Source organism: Aspergillus puulaauensis, chromosome 5, assembly GCF_016861865.1.
Source record: "Aspergillus puulaauensis MK2 DNA, chromosome 5, nearly complete sequence".
NCBI lineage: Eukaryota > Fungi > Ascomycota > Eurotiomycetes > Eurotiales > Aspergillaceae > Aspergillus > Aspergillus puulaauensis.
In genome coordinates, this window is record NC_054861.1 from 1462714 (window position 1) to 1490697 (window position 27984).

At 49.4% G+C, this 27984-nt stretch overlaps 10 protein-coding genes across 10 annotated transcripts; 5 read left to right on the forward strand and 5 right to left on the reverse strand.

Moving 5' to 3' along the window:
- Positions 1-829: 829 nt before the first annotated feature.
- APUU_50559S (uncharacterized protein) lies at positions 830-1854 on the forward strand (the record flags this gene model as incomplete). The annotated part of the gene is made up of 4 exons (XM_041705569.1): positions 830-919; positions 1044-1085; positions 1165-1659; positions 1732-1854. 4 exons carry the CDS (start codon positions 830-832, stop codon positions 1852-1854), a joined length of 750 nt encoding a protein of 249 aa, XP_041558042.1.
- A 796-nt stretch (positions 1855-2650) lies between these two features.
- TUB2 (beta-tubulin) lies at positions 2651-4488 on the forward strand (the record flags this gene model as incomplete). The annotated part of the gene is made up of 8 exons (XM_041705570.1): positions 2651-2662; positions 2790-2813; positions 2887-2912; positions 2980-3021; positions 3088-3598; positions 3652-3986; positions 4037-4396; positions 4455-4488. 8 exons carry the CDS (start codon positions 2651-2653, stop codon positions 4486-4488), a joined length of 1344 nt encoding a protein of 447 aa, XP_041558043.1.
- Positions 4489-5793: 1305 nt separating this feature from the next.
- AMT1 (ammonium permease MEP2) lies at positions 5794-7520 on the reverse strand (the record flags this gene model as incomplete). Its single annotated transcript, XM_041705571.1, has 6 exons — positions 5794-5919; positions 5984-6215; positions 6270-6944; positions 6997-7251; positions 7316-7380; positions 7437-7520. 6 exons carry the CDS (start codon positions 7518-7520, stop codon positions 5794-5796), a joined length of 1437 nt encoding a protein of 478 aa, XP_041558044.1.
- Positions 7521-10251: 2731 nt separating this feature from the next.
- On the reverse strand, positions 10252-11490 carry APUU_50562A (uncharacterized protein; the record flags this gene model as incomplete). The annotated part of the gene is made up of 1 exon (XM_041705572.1): positions 10252-11490. The coding sequence occupies one exon, from the start codon at positions 11488-11490 to the stop codon at positions 10252-10254; it is 1239 nt and encodes a 412-aa protein (XP_041558045.1).
- An 840-nt stretch (positions 11491-12330) lies between these two features.
- Positions 12331-16487, forward strand: sskB (putative MAP kinase kinase kinase SskB; the record flags this gene model as incomplete). The annotated part of the gene is made up of 2 exons (XM_041705574.1): positions 12331-14132; positions 14186-16487. The coding sequence occupies 2 exons, from the start codon at positions 12331-12333 to the stop codon at positions 16485-16487; spliced, it is 4104 nt and encodes a 1367-aa protein (XP_041558046.1).
- A 1587-nt stretch (positions 16488-18074) lies between these two features.
- Positions 18075-19247, reverse strand: APUU_50564A (uncharacterized protein; the record flags this gene model as incomplete). Its single annotated transcript, XM_041705575.1, has 4 exons — positions 18075-18141; positions 18203-18560; positions 18631-18781; positions 18840-19247. The coding sequence occupies 4 exons, from the start codon at positions 19245-19247 to the stop codon at positions 18075-18077; spliced, it is 984 nt and encodes a 327-aa protein (XP_041558047.1).
- Positions 19248-19819: 572 nt separating this feature from the next.
- Positions 19820-20611, reverse strand: MNH1 (mago nashi family protein; the record flags this gene model as incomplete). Its single annotated transcript, XM_041705576.1, has 7 exons — positions 19820-19834; positions 19891-20016; positions 20069-20156; positions 20210-20273; positions 20334-20429; positions 20481-20518; positions 20574-20611. 7 exons carry the CDS (start codon positions 20609-20611, stop codon positions 19820-19822), a joined length of 465 nt encoding a protein of 154 aa, XP_041558048.1.
- Positions 20612-21043: 432 nt separating this feature from the next.
- SEC26 (coatomer subunit beta) lies at positions 21044-24123 on the forward strand (the record flags this gene model as incomplete). The annotated part of the gene is made up of 5 exons (XM_041705577.1): positions 21044-21348; positions 21413-21833; positions 21884-22273; positions 22321-23914; positions 23981-24123. The coding sequence occupies 5 exons, from the start codon at positions 21044-21046 to the stop codon at positions 24121-24123; spliced, it is 2853 nt and encodes a 950-aa protein (XP_041558049.1).
- Positions 24124-24770: 647 nt separating this feature from the next.
- Positions 24771-26410, forward strand: LCB4 (putative sphingosine kinase (SphK); the record flags this gene model as incomplete). The annotated part of the gene is made up of 3 exons (XM_041705578.1): positions 24771-24900; positions 24959-25015; positions 25098-26410. 3 exons carry the CDS (start codon positions 24771-24773, stop codon positions 26408-26410), a joined length of 1500 nt encoding a protein of 499 aa, XP_041558050.1.
- Positions 26411-26779: 369 nt separating this feature from the next.
- Positions 26780-27851, reverse strand: APUU_50568A (ribosomal RNA processing 1 family protein; the record flags this gene model as incomplete). Its single annotated transcript, XM_041705579.1, has 3 exons — positions 26780-27573; positions 27642-27749; positions 27803-27851. 3 exons carry the CDS (start codon positions 27849-27851, stop codon positions 26780-26782), a joined length of 951 nt encoding a protein of 316 aa, XP_041558051.1.
- Between the last annotated feature and the right edge of the window lie 133 nt (positions 27852-27984).

Genomic DNA, 27984 nt, shown 5'->3' on the forward strand with positions numbered 1-27984 from the left:
TCTCCCGGATACTGTACCATATCTCTTCAGGTAGATTCTTTTTGTTTCTAATGGTTTTTCTTCAAAGACAATGGACATGGAAATCTTTCAAATCCCCCAAATTCTTAACTCAGATCAGCAAGTGCCCTAAAACAAGCAAGCCCATCAATATCCAGTTTGACTCGCAACTCAACACTCTCGGGATCAACATCTAGGCAACAATACGGTTGGGAACCTTTGCCCTTGCCCATCTCCAATTGTTGGGAAACAATTTCTCCACTTCACGATGGCAAGACATGAACAGCTGTCCTGAAAGAACGAATGCTGTTGCAAAATCGCATGTGAAGCGAACTACCGCACAGCAAATACAGTAACCCAGATCCCGTTTGATGGATACCCAGAGCTTAAACCACCTTACTAGGGCGCTGCGGCCGTTCAATTACCCTGATCAGGCCATAAGTTGGGGTTTCTCTGCTAATAAGATGGGTAGGTAGTTGGTAGAGGATTTACATGTGATGCAGATCATGGCACGAGTTTGCGCCCAAGTTGTACGTAGTAGTGGTGTACCTGGAATCACATGGGAGAAGAAAAACGTAGATACCTGGATTTTTTATACACTTGATGATGATGACAGCTAAAGTAAGTGCTATTCTGTAGGTCATGACTGACTCATTGTTTTGGGGTTGTTGATTCATTGAGAAGCTTGTGATAGATAGGGCTGGGGTATTTAAACGGCTTGAATGTACTGGTAGATGGAAGGGATATCCAATATTTATCTTACAAGACATTGCATTGGAATCATTATCAACCTTCTTTATTTTCTTAAGACTGCATCCACATTCAATACATGATGGGGGATTATAAAGCTCCAAAAGAGAAGACACCTCAAGCCCCCGGGCCGGCGCCTTCAATGCAGGACTTGAGCGGTGCTTGGGTACTTGTATGTATTTTCACCATCTATGCAAGAGCTATCGTCCTATATATGCAGTCCTTCCTATCACATAGACAATATCCTGAGACGCGTACCCAGAAGAACACTGTTAATAACTAATACAACAACACAGGAAAAACACCTCTCGTCAAACATCCCTCTCATTCTCAAACTGGTATGCTTCTACCCCAAGCCCACGGTGACATAAAGTCAAGTCGAGTTGAATAGGTAGCTAAACAGTACTTTACCAACAGCAAAAAATCCCCTGGCTCGTCCGAAAAGCCATCGACTCCTCCGCCATCCATCTCCACATAACGCAGTATACGTCCACAGACCCGAAAACCAACGAGCCAAGAGTACATTTGGACCTTGTGCAGCGCTCGTCTGTGAACGTCGGAATTGGGGTTATCGAGGATAACCGCATTCTGGACTGGGATGAACGGCCGCATGAGGATTATATCTTTGGGAGCGTCGTTACGAGGAGCCGATATGTTACAGGTGCAGGGTTTGGGGAGGCCGAAGACGGGAAGGGAGCAAGGCCTGATATACGTCTAAACGTTGATGTTGATGGGGAGGATGGGGAGAAAATATTGAGGTTCTTGAGAGGGGAGATTGATGCCGATGGGACTTATTGTGACGGGTTCCTAGTTGAGCCATGGCCTGGCTGTGATTCTGAAAATGCAGAAGGGAAAGGGCTCTGGGTGCAGACACTGGAACGCAGTGAGAGGTCTGCCTGGACTGCAGAGACGGTACGTATAACTACACTTCCATCCTTTTCCTATTCACTACGTTATAGCCCACGGTGGTAATTGTTTGGCCAGATCTGGGGATTTGAAATGATGAACGGGGAGAGATGCCTGACCTCCCGGGTTGCTGCTGTGGACGGGAAGGGGAATTATCAGCTGGGGAAATGTGTCTTTCAGTTGTTGAATAGGGAATGTTGAAGCGTTGGATGAAGGCGAGTTTAATATATAATTTTTAGTACTTAATGTGAGGTTGTTTAGCTTGAACAGATCGAGAAAATAGAACCTCCCGATATTAATTCGATTGATTTCAAAAAAAAAAAAAAGGTGACAATGTTATAACTCGGAAACGAGCTCTGATTCCAGCATGGACTGTGCTGACTCCTGGCAGTCGAGCACTGGCACTGAGCACTGAGCACTGAGCACTGAGCACTAGCAGTCTCCGGCAGCTCGGGAGCCGGTTTGATATAGTCGCGGTTAGTGTAGCGATCGCACTATTTGGCGGGACACTAACGAACGGCAATTATTTTGCAGGGTGTTTTCGTGTTTTCCGTCAACGCCAAAGAACAGTACCATCAATTGACCAATTTGCCGTCAATTGTGGTAGAGCAACAAGAAGAAACTGCTCTCAGAGTTAGGACCAGAATCTATTGAGAGCATGGTGTCGTGGTTCGCGTGAAGCAAGAAGTGGTTCGTTCCTGGAGATCCCGTGACTGGAACCGCGCTAACCGGATCGGGCGCCATCCCCCTTTTTGTTGTTGTTGATCTTTTTCTGCTTTGCGAGTCTAGTCCCTGTTGGTCTGCGCTGGCCTCCTCCTCACCGCTCAAATTCCCCCCCAACCCAAGTTTCCTCTCTCCTGATCTCGCTCCTCTCCCTCTCTTTTCCTCCCCTCAATTCCGGCTGTTCCCCAGTCTTCTCTCATCCACCTCCAATTCTCATTTCTGCTTCCGCAGTTGACCATTTCTTTTCCCTTCTCCCCCCCTCACAACCTTCACAATGCGTGAGATCGTATGTTGACACTCCCACTTTGACGCGTCTTGAGGGGTCCCTTTCCCGTTAGGGGGCAATGGAGACCCCACCAGTTCTACATGTCACGAACTCAGGAATGCTGACCATGTGTCTTCGCCCATAACAGGTTCACCTCCAGACCGGCCAGTGTGTAAGTGCTAGGGAATAATGGAATTGGTTGTCTTGAGATGGGTAAAAGCATACTAAACTTTGATGCGTGACAGGGTAACCAAATTGGTGCTGCTTTCTGGTGCGTCGAAAATTTCATCCATTCCAGATGGTATTTCCTTTCGTGCTTTTTGCTAACGACTCTATAGGCAGACCATCTCCGGTGAGCACGGCCTCGATGGCTCCGGTGTGTGAGTACAACCCGTCCAGGACTCGATCAAAACACGAGACAGAACACATCCCCTGATATAATGCAGTTACAATGGTACCTCCGACCTCCAGCTCGAGCGTATGAACGTCTACTTCAACGAGGCCAGCGGCAACAAGTACGTTCCTCGTGCCGTCCTTGTCGATCTCGAGCCCGGTACCATGGACGCTGTCCGTGCCGGTCCCTTCGGTCAGCTCTTCCGTCCCGACAACTTCGTCTTTGGCCAGTCCGGTGCTGGTAACAACTGGGCCAAGGGTCACTACACTGAGGGTGCTGAGCTCGTCGACAACGTCGTCGATGTCGTCCGTCGCGAGGCTGAGGCTTGCGACTGCCTCCAGGGTTTCCAGATCACTCACTCTCTTGGTGGTGGTACCGGTGCCGGTATGGGTACCCTCCTGATCTCCAAGATCCGTGAGGAGTTCCCCGACCGCATGATGGCCACTTTCTCCGTTGTTCCCTCGCCCAAGGTCTCCGACACCGTTGTTGAGCCTTACAACGCCACCCTCTCCGTCCACCAGCTCGTTGAGCACTCCGATGAGACCTTCTGTATTGACAACGAGGTGCGTTGCTTCCACAACCACGGGAATTGGCGAATTGTACTAACTTTGTCTAGGCTCTGTACGACATCTGCATGCGCACCCTCAAGCTCTCCAACCCCTCTTACGGTGACCTGAACCACCTCGTCTCCGCCGTCATGTCCGGTGTTACCACCTGCCTTCGTTTCCCTGGTCAGCTTAACTCTGACCTGCGCAAGCTGGCTGTTAACATGGTTCCCTTCCCTCGTCTTCACTTCTTCATGGTCGGCTTTGCTCCTCTGACCAGCCGTGGCGCCTACTCCTTCCGTGCCGTCTCCGTTCCTGAATTGACCCAGCAGATGTTCGACCCCAAGAACATGATGGCTGCTTCTGACTTCCGTAACGGCCGTTACCTCACCTGCTCTGCTATCTTGTATGTCAGCCTGAATATCTCATTTGGTGACTTTGCTAACTTATTTTCAGCCGTGGACGCGTCTCCATGAAGGAGGTTGAGGACCAGATGCGCAACATCCAAAGCAAGAACCAGTCCTACTTCGTTGAGTGGATCCCCAACAACATCCAGACTGCTCTCTGCTCCATTCCTCCCCGTGGCCTCAAGATGTCCTCCACCTTTATTGGAAACTCCACCTCCATCCAGGAGCTCTTCAAGCGTGTCGGTGATCAGTTCACTGCTATGTTCCGTCGCAAGGCTTTCTTGCATTGGTACACTGGTGAGGGTATGGACGAGATGGAGTTCACTGAGGCTGAGAGCAACATGAACGATCTCGTCTCCGAGTACCAGCAGTACCAGGACGCCTCCATCTCCGAAGGCGAGGAGGAGTAGTAAGTTTTCCTTTACTTATAAGATCTTGCTTGCCCACATCAGCTAACCCCGTTACAGCGGCGAGGAGGATATCCTTGAGGGTGAGGAATAAATGTTTAGCCAATAGTGACGAATTGAGACTGCTCATAATAATACCCTTGATAAGCCATGCGCGAACTCGAAAAGGTTCCAGTATGCGTCCTTGTCAGTCAAATGTTTTGGTTTGAGCGCTCTTAATTATTCTCTGTTTCTACTTTCTTTCGGCCCAGTGCCTCGAAACTATTGAATGAATAGCACATATTAGTTGTTTCAAAATGCAGCTGTGCTCCAAAAGCCTCCTTCGAGTGCTGCCAACGTAATCGGCATTTTCGTTACTGACTCGACACATCTTCTCAGTTTCGCCCGTCGTGATGCTTATGCCTGCTGGTATCCTCTTTTATGGTTGCATATCAGCCTTCCGAAGCTGCAGGAATGCTAGACCTAAGCTAGCCATCTATAGCATTTGCGACCAGCCTATCCCATGGCTGGAAGCTCTAATGATGATGGTAGATCAATCGGTATCCCCCTCTTTCGGCTTTTATCCTCTTCTCAACGGATATCAAGGCCTCATTCAAGGGGAGACAAACTGCGCCTGGTAGTTGATATTCTGGCGGCGGTATGGTATGTAGACTTTACATGATAGATCAACGTAAACCTACAAAAATGTTAAAACGTTTTGAGTATACATACTCAGGAACCTGCTATATGACTAGAATCGAGTATCAACGCACAGCATCCCGCTCAAGCAACACCATCAGACTGGTGCCCAGCGTGGCAAGCCTAGCCTACAAGTCCAATAGAATTAACCCGAGCATTTACCCGTAGTAAATCTACTCCATAGACTGTCACCTCATCCACGACAAAGCCCTAACTCACTAAGAAAATAAATCTAGCTTTGCTTGAACTTAAGATACTCTAAGCTAAGCCCATGCATGACAAATACAGTTTCTAGGCACGTGCAACTGCACACCAGAGGGCGAACTTAAGAAGATAGACGGGAACGGGTTATATTTACAGTGTTTAGGCTGGCAAAAAAAAACAGAAAATAAGGAAAATAGTGAGCGTGAAGCAAGGCTTCCCTTTTGATGAATTGTAGCTGGCCAGGACAGTTACGCAGTCCAAGAAAGTGATGATAAGGTCAATAGAATATTCCACGAAGAAAAGATGGGATAGATTGCGTAGCATAGGTATAATTATAGTGAATTAAATAGTGGGAAGAAACGTCAAGTGAGAAAAAGTAAAGGAACATGTCAATATGTACAAAGCCAATGCAACAGACAAGCGGCCGGGGACTGAGTCAACCTTCCAAAATTTGGTCATGTTTCATTCCCCTCCCGGTTGTATTTCATCGTGCTAATTGCTGCGAGGAAGTAGTCAATTACGCCTTAAGGGGCTCCGGAGAAGAATCAATGGGTTCAGTCGGAGTGGTGCTGCGCTTCGACGCACCGTCAATGTGCTCGGTGCTTCCGTTTATCACGTCGCGGGTGAGTTCGACGTAGTCATACTATAGGAGCTGTTAGTTATGATCCATTCTATAAGAACTGTTAGTAGAAAGAAACGGGACGTACAGCAAATTCGCCAATCTCGGCGTCATCAATACCAAGGATCTCGTCCTCTTCCGGAACACGCAGGCTAAGGCCGGGAATCATGTTGATGATGAAGAGGATAAGACAGCTGCCAAAGAATGAGTAGGCCATGCCGGTGACTGAGTCAGCGAGCTGGTAGCCGAGCTGGATGTAGTTCTGGTTGATCCAGCCGCCGTCGATCTCGGTAGCGCCGTCGAGGTGGGCGATGTAGTCACTAAAGGAATGGTCTTAGTTTGAATTAGATGCATTTTGTCTCGAGGGCACTTACGCTGCGAAGAGACCTGTCAGAAGGTTACCAACGAGACCCCCAATGCCGTGCACAGCGAAGATATCGAGGGCGTCATCGACTCGAAGGAGGTACTTGACCTTGGTTGCATAGTTGCAGGAAGCAGCACCAACAACGCCAAAGATAAACGCAGCCCAAGGAGTCACAAAGCCAGAGCCAGGAGTAATAGCCACCAGACCAGAAATCACACCAGAACAGAATCCAACGGTGGACCACTTCCTCTCCAGGCGGTAGTCGAGTAAACACCAAGTGACACCGCCGACAGAGGCAGCTAAGTTGGTCACGACGGCAGCCATAACGGCACGTAGGTTAGCGCTCAGGGCGGAACCAGCATTGAAACCGAACCAGCCGACCCAGAGGAAGACGGTGCCGATGACCACATGGGTAACATTGTGAGGGCGGTAGTTGAGCTCATGAGTTCCGTGGCCTCGGCGCTTTCCGAGCATCAATGAATAGGCCAGGGCCGTCGTACCAGAGACAATGTGAACTGGTGTACCACCAGCAAAGTCTAGCCCTCCCAACTCAAAGACCCACCCGGAAGAGTTCCAAGTCCAGCAGGCGACAGGGTCGTAGATGATAGTACTCCAGACGAAGACGAAAATCATGCAGGGGAGCATTCGACCACGTTCCGCAACTGCACCAACGGCAAGTGCAACACTGTTTAGTAGTTAGACCTATATTCATTCTAACATGTTTTGAAATAACTCACGTAATCGCAGCAAACATTCCCTGGAAGACAGCAAACAGTAGATCCGGAACCTTATCAGAGCCCACTGAAGGAGCAGCAAGGACACCCTTGAACCCAAAGTTATCCAAGTTACCAATGTATTTCCCGGCACCATGAGAGAATGCCAAAGAATAGCCCCAGAAAAACCATTGGAATGAGACCACTCCTATGGACATTATTGAAAGCCATATTAGGGAAAGGGCGGACTTCCGACGAGCAAGACCGGAGTAGAAGAATCTGTCCAAAGCATACTTTGTTAGCCCTAATAATTTTCTTTTTAGGCTGGAGTATTATTTCTTACCCGACGCCGGGAATCATAAGAAGAACAAGGGCGGTTGAGGTAATAACCCATGCGATATCGCCAGACTAGTAAGATTGTTAGAATGATCCAAACCGCTAATACCACTGCAGCAAAAGCTTACATTGTAATAAATGTTGAGGTCTTCTGTGAGAGAATCCCCACCGTTCGTACCAGTCCCATTATAGGGAACAGGATAAGTCGCCATTGTGAAGCTCTAAGTTGATGAAGGACCGGGTACCGTCGAGAAAGGAAAGAAAAGAAGGTATCACGCTTGAGGATCCTACTGGTATCGACCGGCCCCGTAGGTTTTGGAAAGGAGAAGCCGATCGGTTAGAGGAATAAGTAGGGTTGATATAGATAGAGACGCGCAATCTCCAGCCAAACCTTAGGTATCGGTTGAGGCGGCCTTAAAAAATAAAGTAGACGAAAAAGAAAAGCAGGAACGCATGCAGGAAGGGGGAGCACGGAGAAGATAAATAGAAATAGTCTGCCTTATAGCCTGGCCGCTATAAATGGCCCCGATACCAGTCATATCATTGTCAGCTGTCTGTCTACCGTCTCGCCTCTGGAATGAGTCGAACGCACCAACTGATCCACCATCAGACGCTAGGCGCAGGTCCACCCATGAATTGATCGTGCAGGCCGTGCTTCTCCGGATTGGCATAATATGAGCCGAGCCTACTGGATGAGTGTCGTTATACGGACTCGCTTCGTGATTGCTTCGATTTGCAAGCTAGTAGCCAATGTCCATGGCAATCATCCGATCCAGGACTCTGTCTTCTGTTCCAAGGGAGATAAAGGCTCCTATCACGGAGGGCCTCTAGATCTCGAGGTTCTTCGAAGCGAGTCATGATGTGGATGTACCTTTGATGATTGGATAGGAGGGAGCTACGATCCTGGTGCTCACAGACCAGAGCGTTGGTAGCGGAGAAGGGATGATAAGGAAGACGATGGAGAAAGAGGCGCGGAGATGATGCACGAGATAGCCTAAGATTACGGTTTCATTGACTGATCTGCGCAAATAATGAAAATCAGTGGGATGCCAGCGCAGTAAAGGATAAGACAGAAGAGTCCCGGAGAAGCAGAGCATTGTATACAGGGCCTGAGGCAACTACGCTTGACCAGAGCTGGAATAGTGGGTAGCCACTAACACTGTTTGGGAGCTGACAGACCCGCTGATTGGTCGATTACGGGGTCCCAGGACTGGCTGGAGATAGGAGCTTGGACGCTGTGATAACGGCTGCTCAGCTTCAAACATCCATGGAGAGCTGTCAGCCTTAATTTACATGGAGCTCGGGCAATTACCAGAGGATTTGCAATTTTATTGAGTTAAAAGTAAAACACAGTTTGAGACGATCATCTGAAAGTTGACCTGTCGTTGCCGCGAAGAACGCCCGGACATCCGTTCACTCTGCAGTCTGCGCGGCCGCTACAGTTTCCCACCGAGACACCACCTCGTGAAGGAGTGTAAGAGAACATTCTTGACGCCAGTTCCTGCATGGGAAGATTCCCATGGAACAATGGTAGTATCCATACGTACCTTACAACTCTACTGCAATAATGGCGAACAGCCCACTCGACGCCAGTGACTGAGAGCAGCTCCGTTATCTATACAATTGCAGCCAATCAGCGCTTGTAAGTACTCCTTATCATCGCCGTTTCTTCCACAAATTGTTATTGGATTTTCAGGCTCTACGAATTGATAGACAAGATCTTGGCTTCCATTGCCAAGATCACATCTTTTCTGGTGCTGGATTCCCTTGCCGCGGGCGTCATGTTCGGGTTCACTTGCCCCCAAGCTTCAACCAACGTCACGGGCGTACTGATCTTTTCGTACAAATGTCTTGGTGTTTACGGGCCGATACTGGGACATCAGAATGCTGATAATCATATCCAAATCATTTTTTCAGGCTCAGACTCCCGGTTGACCTCGAAACCGACGCCACAATCGCCATGGAGGACCAAACCTCTTCCGAGAGGCTCCATACACTATACGTATGGGTTAAGGCTACGAGATTCACCAGATTCACCCCCCACGCCCACATCAATCAAGATGCTGGGCACGAACTCCAGTTCCCAGGTAAAGTTCACTTGCGTTGGAGTATCAAAATCTCGTGGTAATGTAGGTTTGGGGAGATAGTTATCTTATAACCATATCAGCCCGACACTTAACTCTACCAACAACGATCACAATATTCAAAAGAGCATCCATCGTCTAATTGCCAACTATATAGTCTATTGTTTAAGTGTATCTAGTACATACGACCACAGGGTGTGGAAAACAGGGCTTCCCGTCCGCTCAGCCGTACTTAAGCCACACGCCGGCTGGTTAGTAGTATGGTGGGTGACCACATGCGAATCCCAGCTGTTGTATGTTTTTGTTTTTTTATTATAACTTTATTTTTTAGATATAGCTTGTGATGCGGTAGTTTCAGGGTGGATTGTGAGTCGTTGATCCTTGTCCGCCACTGCTGAAGTTTATACCTGGATTCTTTTGCTCGTACAGTCCCAAATGATTATAATATTAAAAAAAAAACATACAATGGTTTCGCCGTCTACCTACTAATTTACACTAAATAGGATATAAAATATGTCTTCCATGGCATTTTACTAATACCACAAGGAAATGAAAACAAAGAGCCTGGAGCAACAATGTAACTCACTGGTTAGGGCTGAGAGTTAAGCAGCCAATCGCCAGCTTGTATTCTCCTTCGCCTGCGACGGCCCGACAGGCCAGCCAATGGGGAGAGCTCACTATACCAGTCCCTTCTACAGTGGTAGGGGCAAACTGTTAATGCCATGATGTTTAGGTTTGATATTAATTATAGGGACCGTATAGAATTATGAATGATTCTTATATCAGTTACACTCCGATTGCTATTCTAATTATCGACTTGATCCCACCAATCTGGAGAGTATAAAACCGAACTTAGCAACTAAGTATGCCAGTTGAGGGCTAAATAAAAAATATCATAGTTCCTCCACTTCCTCTCCTCCGCTTTCCTTCGGTCTGTCACCGGATTTGACAAGATGACAGGGATTTTTTGCTCGCTAAGGCCTCCATGCGAACGGAGGGGATGATCCCTCACCTTTGAGAGGTCATGCTTCTCCTTGCTGCTTCCAATAACTGCATTTTCCGTCGAGATGACAACGATATCTGCCTCTCGATCTAACGGCATTTCGTATTCTCTTGCGGCGTCTTCTCCATTCAATGCAACTTCCACATCAGGCAGTGACCGGCAAACCGAGATCATCGGTTCCAGCTGCGTTATATCCTTGAGGTAGACGCGCACAAAAGAGCCAAGCGCCCCATGATGCCGTACAAATGGATCGGTGATGGGACAAATAACATGTGCAGCAGCTGCGCCAAACTTCTCATTAAGCACGTCCTCGAGAAATAGCACATTCGGTTCTCCGTCAGCCGAGGCTTTGGCACTCATTCCATGATCCCCAGTTACTGCGACCGTTGCCCCAAGTTTGACCAGCTGTCCCAGCCGCTCGTCAATTGCTTTCATGAATTTGTCGGCTTCTTCAGTACCCGGTGCATGTTTGTGCTGAATATAGTCCGAGAGGGTCAGGTAGAAGAAATCCGATCTCCCCTCCTGGAGCAACTTCACTCCCGCATCGAGAACAAACAGCGACAGGTCTCCAGAATACTGGCTTGGTGCCGGTCGACCCAGCCACTCCTCCACATCAGTAATCCCATGCTCCTCCATGGTGCAGTCTGCAGCACGTTCAGCAGAGAAACAAATCGCAGCACCCTGGAGCCCGTGGGCAAGGATCTTGCGCAGCTTGTCCTTCGCCGTAACAGCAGCCACACGGACCCCCCGCTCCGATATTTTCTGCAGCAGTGTAGACCCTCGCAGTAGAGTGTCGTCTGTTATCATGGTTTCGCGACCCGTCTCACGATCCAGGAAGAAGTTTCCTGCGATGCCGTGGATGGACGGCGGGGCCCCGGTGATGATGGAAACATTGTTAGGGTTTGTGAAAGAGGGCATGCAGCTTTTGGCTGTTGCGTGGAAACCGGTCTCGACGAACGATTTGAATGTTGGTAACAGATGTCGCTCTAGGCCCGACTCGAGATATTCGGGGTCGAAGCCGTCGACGCAGACTACCACAGTTGGGGCCTGCGGGAGGCGGTACTCGCGGGAATGTAATGTGATGGAAGCAGGCATTTTTCTTGAATATTTTTCTTGACTTTCTTAATTTGACCGTGTCCTATTGATATGATAAAAACCGATATTAGGTATCGTAGTTGGATATTGGCGATATAGAAGGGAAAGAATGAAGGTGTTGGTCCCGGCAATCTTCATATACTTCGGTTCCAGCCTACAACGGCACGAAGCCCGCTCTAGCGGCACGAAGACCTTCCACCCCACAGAGCCGGAGTGAGGTAGTTACAAGGCCTGAACCAGCCAACCGGTCTACAAGATTATTTTATTGTTCCGTCTCCTGGGCTAAATTGTCAATTATATATTCCAGCACCCCATTTCCGTACAAACCTAATGTGTCGTTGCCAAGATATATAAAAGGATCAGCACTATATATTGGGTATCATTAGCTTGCTGCTCTTCTGATGCACCCATTGACGCGTCGTATAGAGTATAAACAGTGTTTTCTCAGAGATAAGATATAAACATTGCAATTTAACTGAAGATCGAACCATCGACTGCTTGCTTGTTGATGCCATCGATTTCCCTGACTACGGGCGCATAGTAACACTGCCACCCTTAGACTCTTTGTTGCGGCCCAATCTATTACAATAGGGTGATTTATTATGCTGCTGCCTTGTCTAATATAACTATATTTTCTTAATATTAAATTTCGTCTGCTTATTTGTTTACTGGTGATTGCCGGAAATGCCTCCGGGGGGTTTGCCACTGCCCATGCGGAGACGCACGCACCGCCACAACCAGCACAAGCACGGTCCATCTGCCATCTCATCTCAACTTCTCCGCCTTGAGCTCAACCTTCGACTTTCCTTCCAATCCCCCAATTCCCCACCCCCCGTCACCATGGACCCCCAGTCGGTCCATGACTACCAGATTCTGGAGCGGCCTGAGCTAGGCCAGGCTGACTCCGATGGCTCCGGCTCCTCTGACGAGCTTGTGAACCCGCCGTATATCGTCAGGCCGGGCCCTATCATCCCCGACCCTTCTTCCTACGACCCTCAGATGACCTCCAACCACACCGCGTCATCTCCTACGCCGGCTTCCTCCTCTGCCTTCAGCTCGTGGGCAAGCGTCACCCCTACGCGTCCTCGCGGTGCCAGCGTCGGGACACCGGCTCTCGACAAAATGTCTTCGCCCGTCGTGGAGGGAACACCAAGCGAGTTCCGATTACAACGCCCATCTCACCCAGCCCGAACCCCGTCCAACACATACGCGCCGCAGCGACGGCCGCCTCCTTTCATCAGCTTCCAAGATGACCGGCAGCGATCATCCTCCGCGAAACGGACGCCCAGACGCGACCCCAACGCGCAGTACCGAGCACAGGAAAAAGCATATGTCCAGCGCATACGCGAGGATCCGCAGGGATGGTATAGCCGGTTTGAAGATAACGGGCTGAGCTTGAATGGCGCCGACTCTGATATCGAGGACCCGTCGCCTTCCTCGGAGGTGCCTTTTGAAGACGATGCCTACGACCCCGACATCCAGCTTTTCATCGCCGATGACAACCAGCCTACGCTTGAAGAGCTCAAGAACCCGAAGAACCAGGAGCGACTTGAGTGGCATTCCATGTTGGCTTCTGTCTTGAAGGGCGATGTTGTCAAGCAGGAGAAGCAGAGGTTGCTTGGGTCTACGGAGTCGAACAGGTCAGCGGCTCAGAACCACGCGATATGGCTTGGTGTGAGAGCCAAGTCGTGTGGGCGGAGTGTGGCCCTGCAGCGGAAGCTTATCGAGGAAGCAAGAGCTGGACTTGCCCCAATCATCGAAGACATCGTCAAATTCGAGATCAAGGGTGAAACGGAGATTGGGAAATCGCCGATCAAGCAGGTTGAGGATATCGTCGAACAAATTGGGAAGTGCGAGTCGCTCTATTCTACCCATAAAGAGCTGGAAACAGAACACCCCCGCGTTTCTTCAGAGGAATACTGCTCCAGTCGCGATGCCGTGTACGCCTGGCACAACACCACCATCCTGATCAACACAGAACTTGCTATTTTGCGAAAATGGGTCGGCAATCAGGAGCTTGACTTCAGTAAAGTTGGACACAGACCTACTAACAGTGACCTCACGGACGAATCATCCTTCCTCGATCGCATCATGAAAGAAGATGGTCTCAAGACACTTCAAGGGGAGCACAACATGCTGAACGGCATTGGTGCAGTGATCCAGAAAGCGAAAAATACTCTGATAGAAAACGCGAGCTCCTTCGCAAAACGACATCTACCGCCATATATCGAAGAACTCCTCATCTTAATCAACTTCCCTTCCCGTCTGATCCAGGAAATTATACGCGTTCGGCTCTCCTACGCTAAGAACATGAAGGATCCAGCGCAGCAGTCTCCTATCCTGGTCGACCAGATGATTACCCAATTTCAAATACTGATGAGAGCCGCCGTTGATATCAAGCGACGGTATCTTAATATTGCAAGACCGGAACCAGGCTGGGATCTCCCTCCATGCATTGACGAGAGTTTCGATGCGGTCGTGCTGGATGCTTTGAGATACTACTTCCGCCTACTGAACTGGAAATTGCAAGCGAATAAGAACACATTCAAAGAGGCGGAAATTCTGGAGCAGGAATGGGAATTCTGCAATGAGATTGGTCGTCAGCTTGATGGCGGGGATATCGAAGTTGCTGAACAGTTTAGGTATGGCATGGCCTCTCCCCACAGATTGCCATGGGATGACTAACTCGATATAGTGTTTTGACTGCTAGAGCTATCCACCGTTTGCTGGTCCATTTTGAGCGCGAGCTGCATGTTCGCGAGGACGAGGATCCTGCAGAATTGGATAAGCGGTTTAAAGGTGTCTTGGATTCAACTAGAATTCGGCAACGAAAGCTCTACCGATTTTCCCGGTTCCTGCGCCAACTTTTCGAAAATGCCTCCGAATATAATCTTCCCGCCGAGATTTCATGGGATTTTTTCGAGGCCCTGTTTGTATCGGATCACTTCTTGATCAAGTCCAATGGATCCGTGGGTCAGAAAGGTGTTTATCTCTTTGCGCATGGAGCCCTGTGGAATCGCCCAGATGATATATCTGCTATCTTGGGTACCTCATTCCGCGAGGAAGATGTCGGGAAGGAGCCTAGCCATGTGCCATATGTCTTGGCTGTCCGTCCTGAAAAGCCATTGTCCTGGGCGGGTAAAGAGATGCAAGTCGAGATTGTCGAGCAACCGACCGACTTGCGACTCGGAAAGCTTCGTCTTGTCGTCGAGGGTTCACAGCAGCGTTTGTCCAATGCGAGACTTGAACTGGCTCAATTAACGGGCATCCAACTTGATATGGCCATTGAGCAACGTGCAAACCTTGGTCGTGTGAACGCAGAGCTCAATAGGATTAAGAAAATATCGTTCAAACTGTCCATGACCATTATGGACAGTGTTGCAATTCTCAGAAGGCAACTTAGGGAGAAGGGTGTGGACAATCATGAACTCATTCAAGCTTGCTATGCCTTTGCTACTGAGTTCGGAAAACGTTCATCCAACGTTGACCCCAACCGGCGCGCGATGAACAGTGCGAGGCTCGCTGATTTGTCCCTTGACTGGGTTTCGTTCGTTTGTGATGATTGTGATGCTGCTGATCGAAAGACATTCAAATGGGCCGTGGCTGCCCTTGAGTTCGCGATGGCTATAACTTCTAGCAGACACCTTCTCTCGATGGACGATGCAAATTTCTCACGTTTGCGGCAGAAAGTGGCAGGGTGTATGTCGCTTCTTATATCGCACTTTGATATCATGGGTGCACGGTCTTCGCGCGCCGCCCAGGCCGAAAAACAGCGTTCAGACGAGCGCGCAAGTTCTCGGAAGCTTGGTCCTGGTCGAATTCTGACCGACGCGGAAGCAATGAGACTTGTCCGTGAACAGCGTCTCTCTTGTCTGACTGGCATTGAAGGGAGTAGGGTTGAAGCTGATGCTAAACGGCAGGCCCTGGGAAGAGTTCTCGAAGGATCAAACGAGGCGGATAGGTCTCTTGCGGTCTTGTCTTCGTCTGCGACCAACGTCACACTACGCTGGCAACAGGGTCAATACATTGGAGGTGGAACGTTTGGCTCCGTCTACGCTGCGATTAACCTGGACAGTAACTATCTTATGGCAGTCAAAGAGATCCGTCTGCAAGATCCTCAGCTTATCCCTAAGATCTCGCAGCAGATTCGTGACGAGATGGGCGTCCTGGAGGTGTTAGATCATCCGAACATTGTCTCATATCATGGCATCGAAGTTCATCGCGACAAGGTATACATCTTCATGGAATACTGTTCCGGCGGGTCGCTCGCCAGTCTGCTGGAACATGGTCGTGTCGAAGATGAAACAGTTATCATGGTGTATGCCCTCCAACTTTTGGAAGGATTAGCATATCTCCACCAGTCTGGAATCGTGCATCGAGACATCAAACCAGAGAACATCCTGCTCGACCACAATGGTATCATCAAGTATGTCGATTTCGGAGCTGCTAAGATCATCGCCCGTCATGGTAAAACTCTCTTGCCCATGGATGCTCTCGGGAACGCAGGGGTCAGGGATGGTATTGCTCCCAAGGATACCCAGATAGCGCCCAACCGTGGCAAGCAGCAGAAGACCATGACCGGAACCCCAATGTATATGTCTCCCGAAGTTATTCGCGGCGACACCCAAAAGCTAGTCCACCGCCAAGGAGCTGTGGACATCTGGTCTTTGGGTTGTGTTATTTTGGAGATGGCCACCGGTCGTCGCCCTTGGTCCACCCTAGACAACGAGTGGGCTATCATGTACAACATTGCCCAAGGAAACCAGCCCTCACTGCCACCTCATGATCAGCTCAGCGACCTCGGCCTTGACTTCCTCCGCCGGTGCTTCGAGTGCGATCCGCTGAAGCGACCCACGGCAGCGGAGCTGCTTCAGCACGAATGGATCGTCTCCATCCGTCAACAGGTTGTGATTGAGCCAGCTACCCCGACTAGCGAGCATAGCAGCAGTTTCAGCAGTTCGAACTCGGGCAGCCGTCATGGCTCGACATACATGTAAAGCTTCGCCTTTTTTCTTTCTCTCTCATCCTAATACCTCATCTCTACCGTTACGCCATGATACCGCAGTATTCACACCCACCACACAACCCATTTTTTCACTACCACTTTCCGAACTCCACGGTCACCTGGTTTACAGCGCTTAAGCCTGGGCAAGGTGTATATATCCACCCAGCAAACACCAGCATCAAACCCATTCATTCACCACAAATCTCACGCACTCCTATCATCATCATGATCGTCATCATCTTTTGACTCCACGAACCCATTCATTGCTCTTGATACCCCGTCTTTCTTAGTAGAGTCTACTTCCTCCATCAATCGAAGTCCACAAACACGACATTCTCCAACCTGTTCATGTGTACCTTAGTGTTACTACTTACCTCCAGACAATTATCTATTTTCTTGGAACCTGTATCTTTTTCTTTTCATTTCATTTATTTATCAGAGATAACATTCACATTTACATTCTATATATCATGACATTGTGCGCTTTCCATGCCCACTTCCCCTGTAGTATACTACAGCATGGTCTTCCGCCTAGTGTCTGAGATTGTATGTATACACGACTTAAGCCAATATCATCTTGCCCTCTAATCCGCTAGAGATAACCGGATAGCTGAGTTGATCAACTAATTCTCTATCAAGCTAAGAAATTTAATTTCCCTTCTAATGTGGTAGTGAGTGAGTATGGTATACGTAATACTGATAGAAAAGGAGGTATTCGTGGGTCAGTTTTCGCGGCGGGTACTGTAATCCGATATCGCACCGTTGGGTCTATTCGTCATGTCGACATGCGTGGCGATGGCGAAACCGGGCGACGTCCCAGTCCACGGGTCGGTGGTTTACTTTATAATAATAATAAAAAAAAATCACGAAACTTATAACTAAGGTATTATGGAAGTCAGGGATGTATGATGGCATGTGCATTGCGCGGTTCTCAGAGAGGACGACGCAATGAAAACGGATATTTATAAAAAGGGTCGAAGACGACGTATAACGTGAGTGAAGGGTAAAGTATCAATAAAAGCAGCAACTCATGTGTCCGGATAGCCTGCAACCGGGGTGATGGTAGGTCGAGTACCAAGGCTGTTGTCAACTCAAGAAGGAAAGCCAAATAAACATGCATGCGTGACGAATGCACGCAACGGAGACGAGAAACAATCATTCAGACGCTGGTAAAATGGAGCAGCCCCGTAAGCAACCTGGAAAGCGAAAGAGAATATAATGTTAAAGAGTAGAGAAAGTAACCGGGAGACAGTCATTGAGGAATAGGAAAGAGAATGAATATAAGTCGAGACCATGACAACCAATGAAACGCCAATTGAGAAAGAGATCATCATGAAGCATAAATTATCGAGCGGATGGCTAGAGAACAGTATAGCGACGTAGAAGTATGGCGTAATTCTAACTTCTTGGTGGCACTGTGGAGGAGAGTCGGAATAAGTCGAGATATAGAGGTCGATCGATATGCGATATAACGACAGTGGGAAGAAGTGGGATGGGACAGCATGGGGACTATATGCTACCCATCACTTTGTAGAATCCCCGATATGTTATTCAATTATGGTGACCAAAAGGGAGACCATTAGCGGAATTCAATGGCGGGGGTGCGCCCGTGATTTTCAACATGCTTGAGGTCTAACTGCTGGTATCTTGAAGACGGTTAGTATCTCCAGGGGAAAAGAGACAATGGCTATGGTGCCTAAGACTCACTTTTCACTCTTTGCGTGAAAGTAGATGCCGGACACAGTGCCTTCGACTTGGTTGAAGCAGATGTAATAGAAGCCTTCGAAGCTAGCACCGGTTATCATCCGGACGCGATGGTCAGGAACGAGGAAATGTTCCTTCCAGCGCATAAAGATATGGTCGCGTTCGGCGAAATCCCAATATGTAAAATCAGGTCTCTTTGCTTGTTTGGCTAACGGTCGCCAAGCGGGGAACCGTGCCCAGTGATGCATGTCGGTCTTCTCTGAAGCACCCCATGACTCATTTCTAGTCTTGAAAGTATGCTTGGTTCCAATGATCTCTCCTTCAAAAAAGGTTGTCAAGGTAGGATGCTCCTCGGCGAGGCCTTCATAGATGAACAAAGTTAGCCTCAACCCCAGCCATGGTAGCATAAGAAGCATTGTTCTTCCACGAACCTTGAATGCGGAGATAGCCGCATAGATAGGATTCAGTCATGTCCACGTGTTTGATTTCCACGTCGACATTGTAAACTTGTCGATCAGATTGTTGCGTGCCTGTGAATTTACTTCCCGGTCGCAGAAATGATGAAGTATAATTAGGAAGAAGCTGGTCATGTTAGCTGAATCTAGATGTGGTTACTACTCATGCTTTTAAGGCCACATACTCTTATATTCGAAAATTCGTAGCTTAGAAGGGTCGAAGACGACGGAGGGACCGTTGCGGCAGAGTTTGCAGAGCGTCGAGTTGGACTCACCCTTCCCATGGAGGGTTCCTCGTCCGATCTGGACATACTGCTCGGAGACGCACTAGTTTCCATCTCCACCTTCAACGGTTCCGAGTCACCACGACTGGTCGCATTGTCTGAACGCATGGGCACGGGTTGAGGCGAGGCGACATCTGGGGAAGGAACATTATCGGGTGTCGAGTCCCTCTCGATCAGGGCAGGAGAATCCAGCTCCTCTCGCCAGGATGTCAATCTTTCTGGCTCAGGAGGACAGGTCGCGCGAGCGGAGAGGTCCTCGATGACCGAAGCGGCATTCAGGCGAGGCGTGCTGTCACTCGGAGTAGGCATTGCGACGGATTAACGAGGGAATGACATCGGATCGAGATGGTTACAGTATGGGTGGCGAACGAGGGCAGGCGAGTGAACAGCCAGACAATGCATACAAGAAGCAAAAAACGGAGGAGTGAAAGGGGTTGTTACAGGAGGACAGAGAAGGAGAGTGAGGGGGTTGAGATCTGGCAGAAACCGAGGAGGACAGGCGAGAGGGTTAGCCGCAGTAGACGCAGGTGTGCAGGATATCCAGGTTAAGTGATGGAGTGACACAGCAGTGAGTGCCTCTCTGCCCAAAAGGGATAGGCGGGTCATTGGCGTCCGCAGTGGCCGCTCTGAGTCTCGGGTCATGCGAGCTGCGGCGCTGCGGGGGCGACAATCCTAGTTCAGGCAACAAATTCAGGCGTACATTTGCCATGCAATAGGTGCGCCCTGTCCTTATATCAACTACACTTCCTAGTCTTTACACAATTAATGGCCCTGATTAACTTAGTTATATCAATTCATTACTTTTGCCTATCATTAGCCGCTATACCCGGGTATTTCATTCCATTGCCCCGCAATACTGCTATTGTAACCAGTTGCGTCCCTTAGATCGGTTTGATCTGTATTGCGCTGTCAGACCACATGCCATGAATACCACAACCCCGGCCTGGCTTACCTTGAAGTGAAGAGATATCAACGAGAAAATCAGTGCCTTTAGATCCTGTACAAGGTAGTAGAACACCCGAAGACCTTCGGGGTCTGCGGTTTCCGACACCTCAGCGATTGACCCGATTTTGGCGGTCTGCTTTGTGTTAGAGGATGAAACTCCCGACGGCCGACGGCTAAAAACGCACCTCAAATGAGATATGATCATTGCCTAACCGTATTTCTAGCTCCTGTCGCCCGTCCTTGTTCTTCTGCGGCCAGTTCGAATCGTCCTCCCTATCAGCGTGTTAGTTTGACAGCCCCAAGCTCAAAAAAGCGGGAATGCATACTTCAGAATCTCGCTGCTCTTGATGATGCGCTTGATTTCTTGGATCATCACCGAGCTCACGCACACTAAATCGTCCGCTGATTAGGACCATCCTACTGCCACTGAATCGTCCACTCGGTACTCACTCTCTTTACGGATGAGGGAGTCATTGCGATAGTTGGAATTGTTCGCATATCGGACAGCAGCGCTGCGACCATCACCGAGGGTACGGAAATCGAATTCTGCTGTAGTTAGCACGTGTAATGGCGCGTGAAGGCAGAGGCCAGACTCACCTAGAAACTCATGTCCAAACCGCCCAGAGTGACCTGAGCTGCGGAACCGTCAGCAGCGGAGGAAACCTGGGCTAAAACACAGATAGGTCTTACTAGTAACGGATATAGAACTGCTCGTTTTGACCCGACATTTTCAGTTCGTCGTCAACCAGCGTGATGTCGTTGTAGAAGGCAGCTTTGCGGCGAGAAATCAACGTCCCGCCTTGATTGTCTGGCGGTGGCCCAGGCGGGGCTTAGTCATCCACACAGTCCGGACAGCTTGCGGGCCCGCGCAAATGGCCAGGTTGAACATCATAATTGGTGAAGCCTCCAGATTGTCAACATTTGCGCTGATGAATTCCAGGTAGGCGAGGGGAGTTTAATTGCTTGAGACTACTACATTTCGCCTGTTCCGTTCGCCTGGGGAGTGCTTGCCTGGTGCGTTTCCACCCCTCGTCCTCTCAGTCCTCCTCTCCCTGAAGGGCCCAAAACAACACCTGGAACCCCCCGTACTGACTGGCCGCTCCAAGCTCTCTTCCTCCTCCGCCCCTTTCACTACGGCCGTTCGTTAAACCTCATACATCATGGCGTCGTTTTTGGAAAATGCGTACAGCATGGTCCACCTGGACAATACTGCTGACCAGCCTTCTCAACAAGAACTGAAGGTGCAGCTGGAGAAGGGTAACGATGAGACCAAGTTGGATACAATGAGGAGAATCATTACGATCATGCTCAACGGAGATCCCATGCCTCAGTTATTGATGCACATCATTCGCTTTGTCATGCCGTCCAAGAGCAAGCCTCTTAAGAAACTGCTATACTTCTACTATGAGATCTGTCCGAAGCACGACTCAAGTGGGAAGCTTAAGCAGGAAATGATCCTGGTGTGGTAAGTGCCAATTTACCAATAGAGTCATGTCACTCGCCTTTCTAATTGAACGCCTTCCATGCAGCAATGGCATTCGTAACGATCTCCAGCACCCTAACGAATTCGTCCGAGGCAACACCCTGCGATTCCTCTGCAAGCTCCGAGAACCCGAACTCATCGAACCCCTCCTTTCATCCGCACGGTCATGTTTGGACCATCGACACGCATACGTGAGGAAGAGTGCCGTATGGGCTGTTGCGTCTATCTTCCAACATTCGGAATCTCTCATCCCCGATGCGCCAGAGCTCATCCAAACATTCCTCGAAACAGAATCCGATGGCACTTGCAAACGGAATGCATTTGCGGCTCTTATGTCTATTAGCCACCAGAAGGCCCTGGAGTACTTGGCTTCTACCTTTGACAGCGTCCCCAATACTGATGAATTACTTCAACTTGCCGAGCTGGAGTTTATTAGGAAGGATGCGGTACAAAATTCGCAAAACAAGGTGAGTTTTCCCTTGGAAATTCGCACCCTACAGCCTGCTAATGGAAGTAGGCGAGATACCTGCGATTGATCTTCGACCTTCTCGATGCGTCGACGAGTACTGTGGTATACGAGGCGGCCACCTCCCTTACAGCACTCACGAGCAATCCGGTCGCTGTTAAAGCCGCTGCAGGGAAATTGATTGAGTTGAGCATCAAGGAGGCGGACAACAACGTGAAACTCATTGTCCTGGACCGGGTGGACCAATTACGAATTCGCAATGAAGGTGTTCTCGGCGACCTTACAATGGAGATTCTCCGGGTTCTCTCTAGCCCTGATATCGACGTGCGACGGAAAGCTCTCGGTATCGCCTTGGAAATGGTCTCGAGCAAGAACGTGGAGGAAATCGTGATGCTTTTGAAGAAAGAACTCGCCAAGACTGTGGACGAACAATATGAGAAGGTAAGCTTAAGAATTCCTTGCTTGGTTTCCAAACTAACACCATGCAGAACAGCGAATACCGTCAACTGCTCATCCAGTCAATTCACAACTGCGCTATCAAATTCTCAGAGATTGCTGCTAGCGTTGTCGACCTGCTGATGGACTTTATCGCCGACTTCAACAACAACTCCGCGGTTGACGTGATTTCGTTCGTCAAGGAGGTTGTCGAGAAATTCCCCAAGCTTCGTGCGTCCATTGTGGACCGTCTGGTTTCTACTCTCAGTGAGGTCCGCGCCGGAAAGGTTTACCGTGGTGTCCTGTGGGTTGTTGGCGAGTATTCGCTTGAGGAGAGAGATATTCGTGAGGCTTGGAAGAAGATTAGAGCAAGTCTCGGGGAGATCCCTATCTTAGCTTCAGAGCAGCGGCTTCTTGATGAGGTACCCGAAGACACCTTGCCCAAGGAACAGATCAATGGCCACGCCAAACCTTCAGCCCCGAAAGTGCTGGCAGACGGTACATATGCAACGGAGAGCGCCCTTACTAGCCAGTCCGCGGCTGCTGCTCGTTTGCAAGCAGTCAAGGCGGCCCAGAAGCCTCCTCTGCGCCAGCTGATCTTGGATGGCGATTACTACCTCGCGACTGTTCTCTCATCAACATTGACTAAGTTGGTGATGCGACATTCGGAGGTCTCCCAGGAACCTGCTCGTACCAACGCTCTACGCGCTGAAGCCATGCTGATTATGATCTCCATCATTCGTGTTGGTCAATCGCAATTTGTCGCCGCCCCGATTGACGAAGATTCTGTTGACCGTATCATGACCTGTGTTCGATCTCTTGCTGAATTCTCCGAGAGGAAAGAAATTGAGACAACGTTCCTCGAGGACACCCGCAAGGCCTTCCGCGCTATGGTTCAGGTCGAAGACAAGAAACGCGCCGCCAAGGAAGCCTCGGAGAAGGCCAAGAGCGCTGTTCAAATTGACGACGCCATCCCGATCCGACAGTTCACGAAGAAATCAGATGAAGAGGCTGAGGAGATTGAGCTCGATCTCGCCAAGGCAACAGGAGGTGACTCGACGGTGGAAACCGTGTCTTCTAAGCTGAGCCGTGTTGTTCAACTCACTGGTTTTTCAGATCCCGTCTACGCAGAGGCTTATGTTACGGTGCACCAATTTGATATTGTTCTCGACGTGCTCTTGGTTAACCAGACTTTGGAGACTTTGCAGAACCTGTCAGTTGAGTTCGCCACGCTGGGAGACTTGAAGGTCGTGGAGCGGCCAACTACTCACAACCTCGGCCCTCGTGACTTCTTGAACGTGCAGGCTACAGTCAAGGTGTCATCAACGGATACAGGTGTCATTTTCGGCAACATTGTGTACGACGGTGCTAGCTCAACGGAGACTCATGTTGTCATTCTCAATGATATCCACGCCGATATTATGGATTACATCCAGCCTGCTCAGTGCACGGAGACCCAGTTCCGCACGATGTGGACTGAATTTGAATGGGAGAACAAGGTAAACATCAACTCTAAGGCTAAGACTCTCCGCGAGTTCCTTAAGCAACTCATGGAGAGCACCAACATGGCATGCCTTACTCCCGAGGCCTCGCTTACAGGTGACTGTCGGTTCCTGAGTGCTAATCTTTACGCTCGGAGTGTATTCGGTACGTTTACATCACTAATAACCTACCATTTGTAGAACACACATGCTAACCTATGACTTGGTATAGGCGAGGATGCCCTAGCGAACTTGAGCATTGAAAAGGAAGGAGACGATGGGCCCGTTACCGGTTTTGTCCGGATAAGAAGCCGTTCTCAAGGGCTGGCTCTAAGCCTTGGCTCGCTGAAAGGTCTCAAAGCGTCGACTGCATGAATAGAATTCTGAGTTTCTTTTTTGTTTCTTATATCTGAATAGTTAGTGATCAGCTTCTTACCTATTCCACGATCATATTGATATGTTTGCCCGCTCTCTTTTTCTTTGTTAGCCTTGATGGATGAATCTGCTTGGGAATATGTTTCTTGTACTGTGTGTTGGCGGATAAGAAAATATTCCTTTCAATAAAATTAATATATTCATAACCATGTTTCTATAAGCAGAAAATAAATGAGTTCATATCCTAATAGGCCGGGGCTAGGCCGTATCTTGGACGCCTACAGGCGGAAGCATCGGATCATGGGTGTTGGCTTTTATTTGAAATTTATTAAAAATGTTATGTAGGCTCAGTGCAAGAAGGAACTAGTTTGCGTTTGGAATTTCTATCTTTTTGTTGTTTGGAGGATAAACAGCGACCGAAAACGGGGGGTTGTCCAGAGAGTTTCAGTCAGAAGCTAGTGCTTCCTCTCCATCTCGCCGTCTCCAGCGCCTCCGAGGCTCCGACAACCTCCTGCTTCCTCATTATCGGGCTGTCTCTCCTGTCACCTCTCCCCCATTGTATTTTTAGCCGTATCATATCGCGGTATATTCTTTTGTCTTTGATTTGACTTTCTTTGTTCCTATGCTTCGGCGCATCGTCGAGAAGAATGGCTTTCAATAGCTCACCCTGCACGAATCAATCTGATTCCCACCTCCGGTTACTCGGCCATGATTCGACTCTGCTGGTGGGAGAATCTGTGTCTCTCACATTAGGCGGCGATTCCCTTTTAGTAGTCGGTACGTATTGTCCATTGATCGCGATTTGGTGCATTGAGCTAATTGGTATGATCTGCAGACGAGCGTGCCATGCGCAAGTCGGACCGTACATGTTGTGGTCTGGTTCCCAAACCAAGTACGTTATCATTTTGCCTACCTTCTACCTACCGAGCGATACCGGCAAAAATACAATAGAGACTGACTATTCTACTGTAAAGCGAACAAGATTACCCATTCCATCTCCCTATACAATGTCCTTGACACGAGCATATCCTCGGCCGGCTTGACCATCACCTACGCGGAGCATGCCAGCAAGCATGACATTGCCGTAACCGCCCTGCAATACCCAATAACCCCCGAAGAGAAAGCGACAGTCGAGACGTGGACGTCAAAACTGCTTACCCTTGCGTACGGTAATGCGCAGCGGTATAAGCGACTCAAGATCCTGATCAACCCGTTCGGAGGCAAGGGTACTGCGGCTAAGTTATACCGGACATATGCGGAGCCAGTATTTGCGGCCGCCCACTGCGAAATCGATGTGCAGGAGACAACACACAGCGGACATGCTACGGAGATCTGTGAGCAGATAGACATCAACGCATACGATGCTATTGTGTGCTGCTCTGGTGATGGTCTACCATATGAAGTCTTCAATGGTCTCGCGAAGAAGCCGAATGCTGTGGAAGCATTAGCGAAGCTGGCTGTTACAATGTTGCCCTGTGGCTCTGGAAACGCGATGGCCTGGAACCTTACTGGAACCGGGAGTGTTTCCATCGCTGCTTTGTCCATCGTTAAGGGAGTGCGCATGCCAATGGACCTGATGTCCATCACACAGGGAACCACTCGCACATTATCATTCTTATCTCAATCTTTCGGTATCGTCGCGGATTCGGATCTGGGCACAGATAACATCCGATGGATGGGAGCCCACCGCTTTACCTATGGCTTCTTAGTGCGGCTCATGCACCAAGCAATATACCCTTGTGACCTTGCTATAAAGGTAGTCATGGATGATAAAACCGCTATCAAAAACCATTATAACACATATGTGAGCGGTACCCCGCCTGTCCGCTCTACAGATGGCGCCCAACAAGGCGAAGGCCTTCCAAAGCTTGAGTATGGAACTGTTCTCGATGAGCTGCCCACGGACTGGGAGGTTGTGAAGGGAGACACAATTGGCAATTTCTACGCAGGGAATATGGCCATAGTCTCCAAGGATACAAACTTCTTCCCGGCTTCAGTACCTAACGATGGGCTTATGGATATCGTCACCGTGGACGGTACAACTAGTCGTTCTAGGGTCCTCAAAATGATGACTGAAGTTCCTGAAGGCACATTCTTTGACATGCCGGAAGTTGACATTCGCAAGGCTCTCGCTTTCCGACTTACCCCTCGACAGAAGGAGGGGTACATCAGCGTCGACGGCGAAAAAATACCGTTCGAAGCATTTCAGGTCGAAATCCACCAGGGTCTTGGCACAGTTCTCTCGAAGTCCGGACATATTTATGAAGCGCCGGGGCCTCGGCCATAATGGTTTATTGGTTGGGTCAAGTTGAAGCACGCAGATATACCCCAGTTTTTCCACTTTCCCTCTCTATAGACACCTACATACATACCCGCCGCTGCCATCTTCCCTCACTGTGATGATACCCAAATGGACGACGACTTTTGAAACTCAAGTACTGCCACGGTTTGATTCTTGCATTTTTACTCCTATATCGGTTTTTGGGTTTGGTTCGGGGTTGAGTGTATTAGACCTGGTATTGCATATCCCTAAAGACACGAGGTAGAGGCATATAATAAACACAATTCTATAAATGCGCTCTGCTAGCAGACTCTGTCATAGTTCTACTTTGGTTCAAAACATTGCTTTTTTACTATAGATACATACGGGAATCGACTAATCATCCCCAAATCCACCCCACTCCTCCTCACTCTCCTCATCCTCACTCCCAGCCTTGTCTGCCTTCCTCTCCTTGAAGCCCCATTCCACTAACCGCTCATCATCCAGCGTCTCCCCGGCCCTAATCCTAACAGGCCTGTGCGCGCTTTCCTTCTTCAGCCTCTCAACCGGGGCCAGCAACATCTCCATCGGAACCTCACCAACAGGCTTCCCGCTCTCGGGATCGATCTCAAGAGCCTTCTCAATCTCATCAATCCAGATATCAAGCAAGTGGTACCGCAACCCGTCAGGCCCATGTGGCATCGGAATAACACCGTTCTCCTCATCGGTCTTTGGCTGGCTCGGATCGAAGTTCAATGGGTGCAGAGGGCCCTCGGTAATTATGTCTAGGTAAGCTTGTAGATCCGCCCAGTTTGAATTCGTCACATCCTCCTGCTCCTCCTTGTCCTCGTCCTCATCCGCATGCTTCGATTTCGACTTCGACTTAGATTTGGAGCGCTTCTTCGATGCAGTGGTTTCTTCTCTCTTGCGCTTCTTGTTGGCGCCGTTGGCGGTTGCTGGGTTGTTGTTCTTGAGGAAGACCTGGAATGCAACGCCGACGTGTGAGCGGATCAGGTACAGGTACTTGTCTAGTCGCAGGCGATCAATGGCGTGGAATTCGCGGCCGAGGGTTATCCAGAATGCGCGGAGGAAGCGGTGCACTGTTGTCTGGGGGAGAGAGGGGACGAGCGTGTAAGTGAGGTTGCGGGCGAGGGCTTGTTGGGTGAGGGGGCGGTCAGAGTGGTAGAAGCCTATTGGTTATTTAGATTAGCCTGATGATATTCTGGTAATTTTTCGGGGGCACAAAGTGAGAGCGTACAGAAGAACAGGCCTTTCCAGAGTTTGAGGAGGTCGAGGAGGGACAGGTCGGTCCTGGACCGGAGGAAGAGAGAGAGGGAGTCGGTGGCTTTGTCACGAATCTTCTTGTCTAGGAAGTACTATTAGCATTGGTATCCGGGGTTACAGGAGTAGAGATCATACCGCTTGAGGCGAGCTCCCTTACGAAGGGAGTTTTCGCAAGGTCTGTCATGTTGGGGATTATTAGAGCCTTCTTTTGTCAATCGTAGAAGGCAATGGCAATGGCAATTGTAACGGTGGTGTCAATTGCAAATAGTTTGTAGGCGCCCAAGAAACGGAGCGCAGCTGTGATAATTAGATCCGTA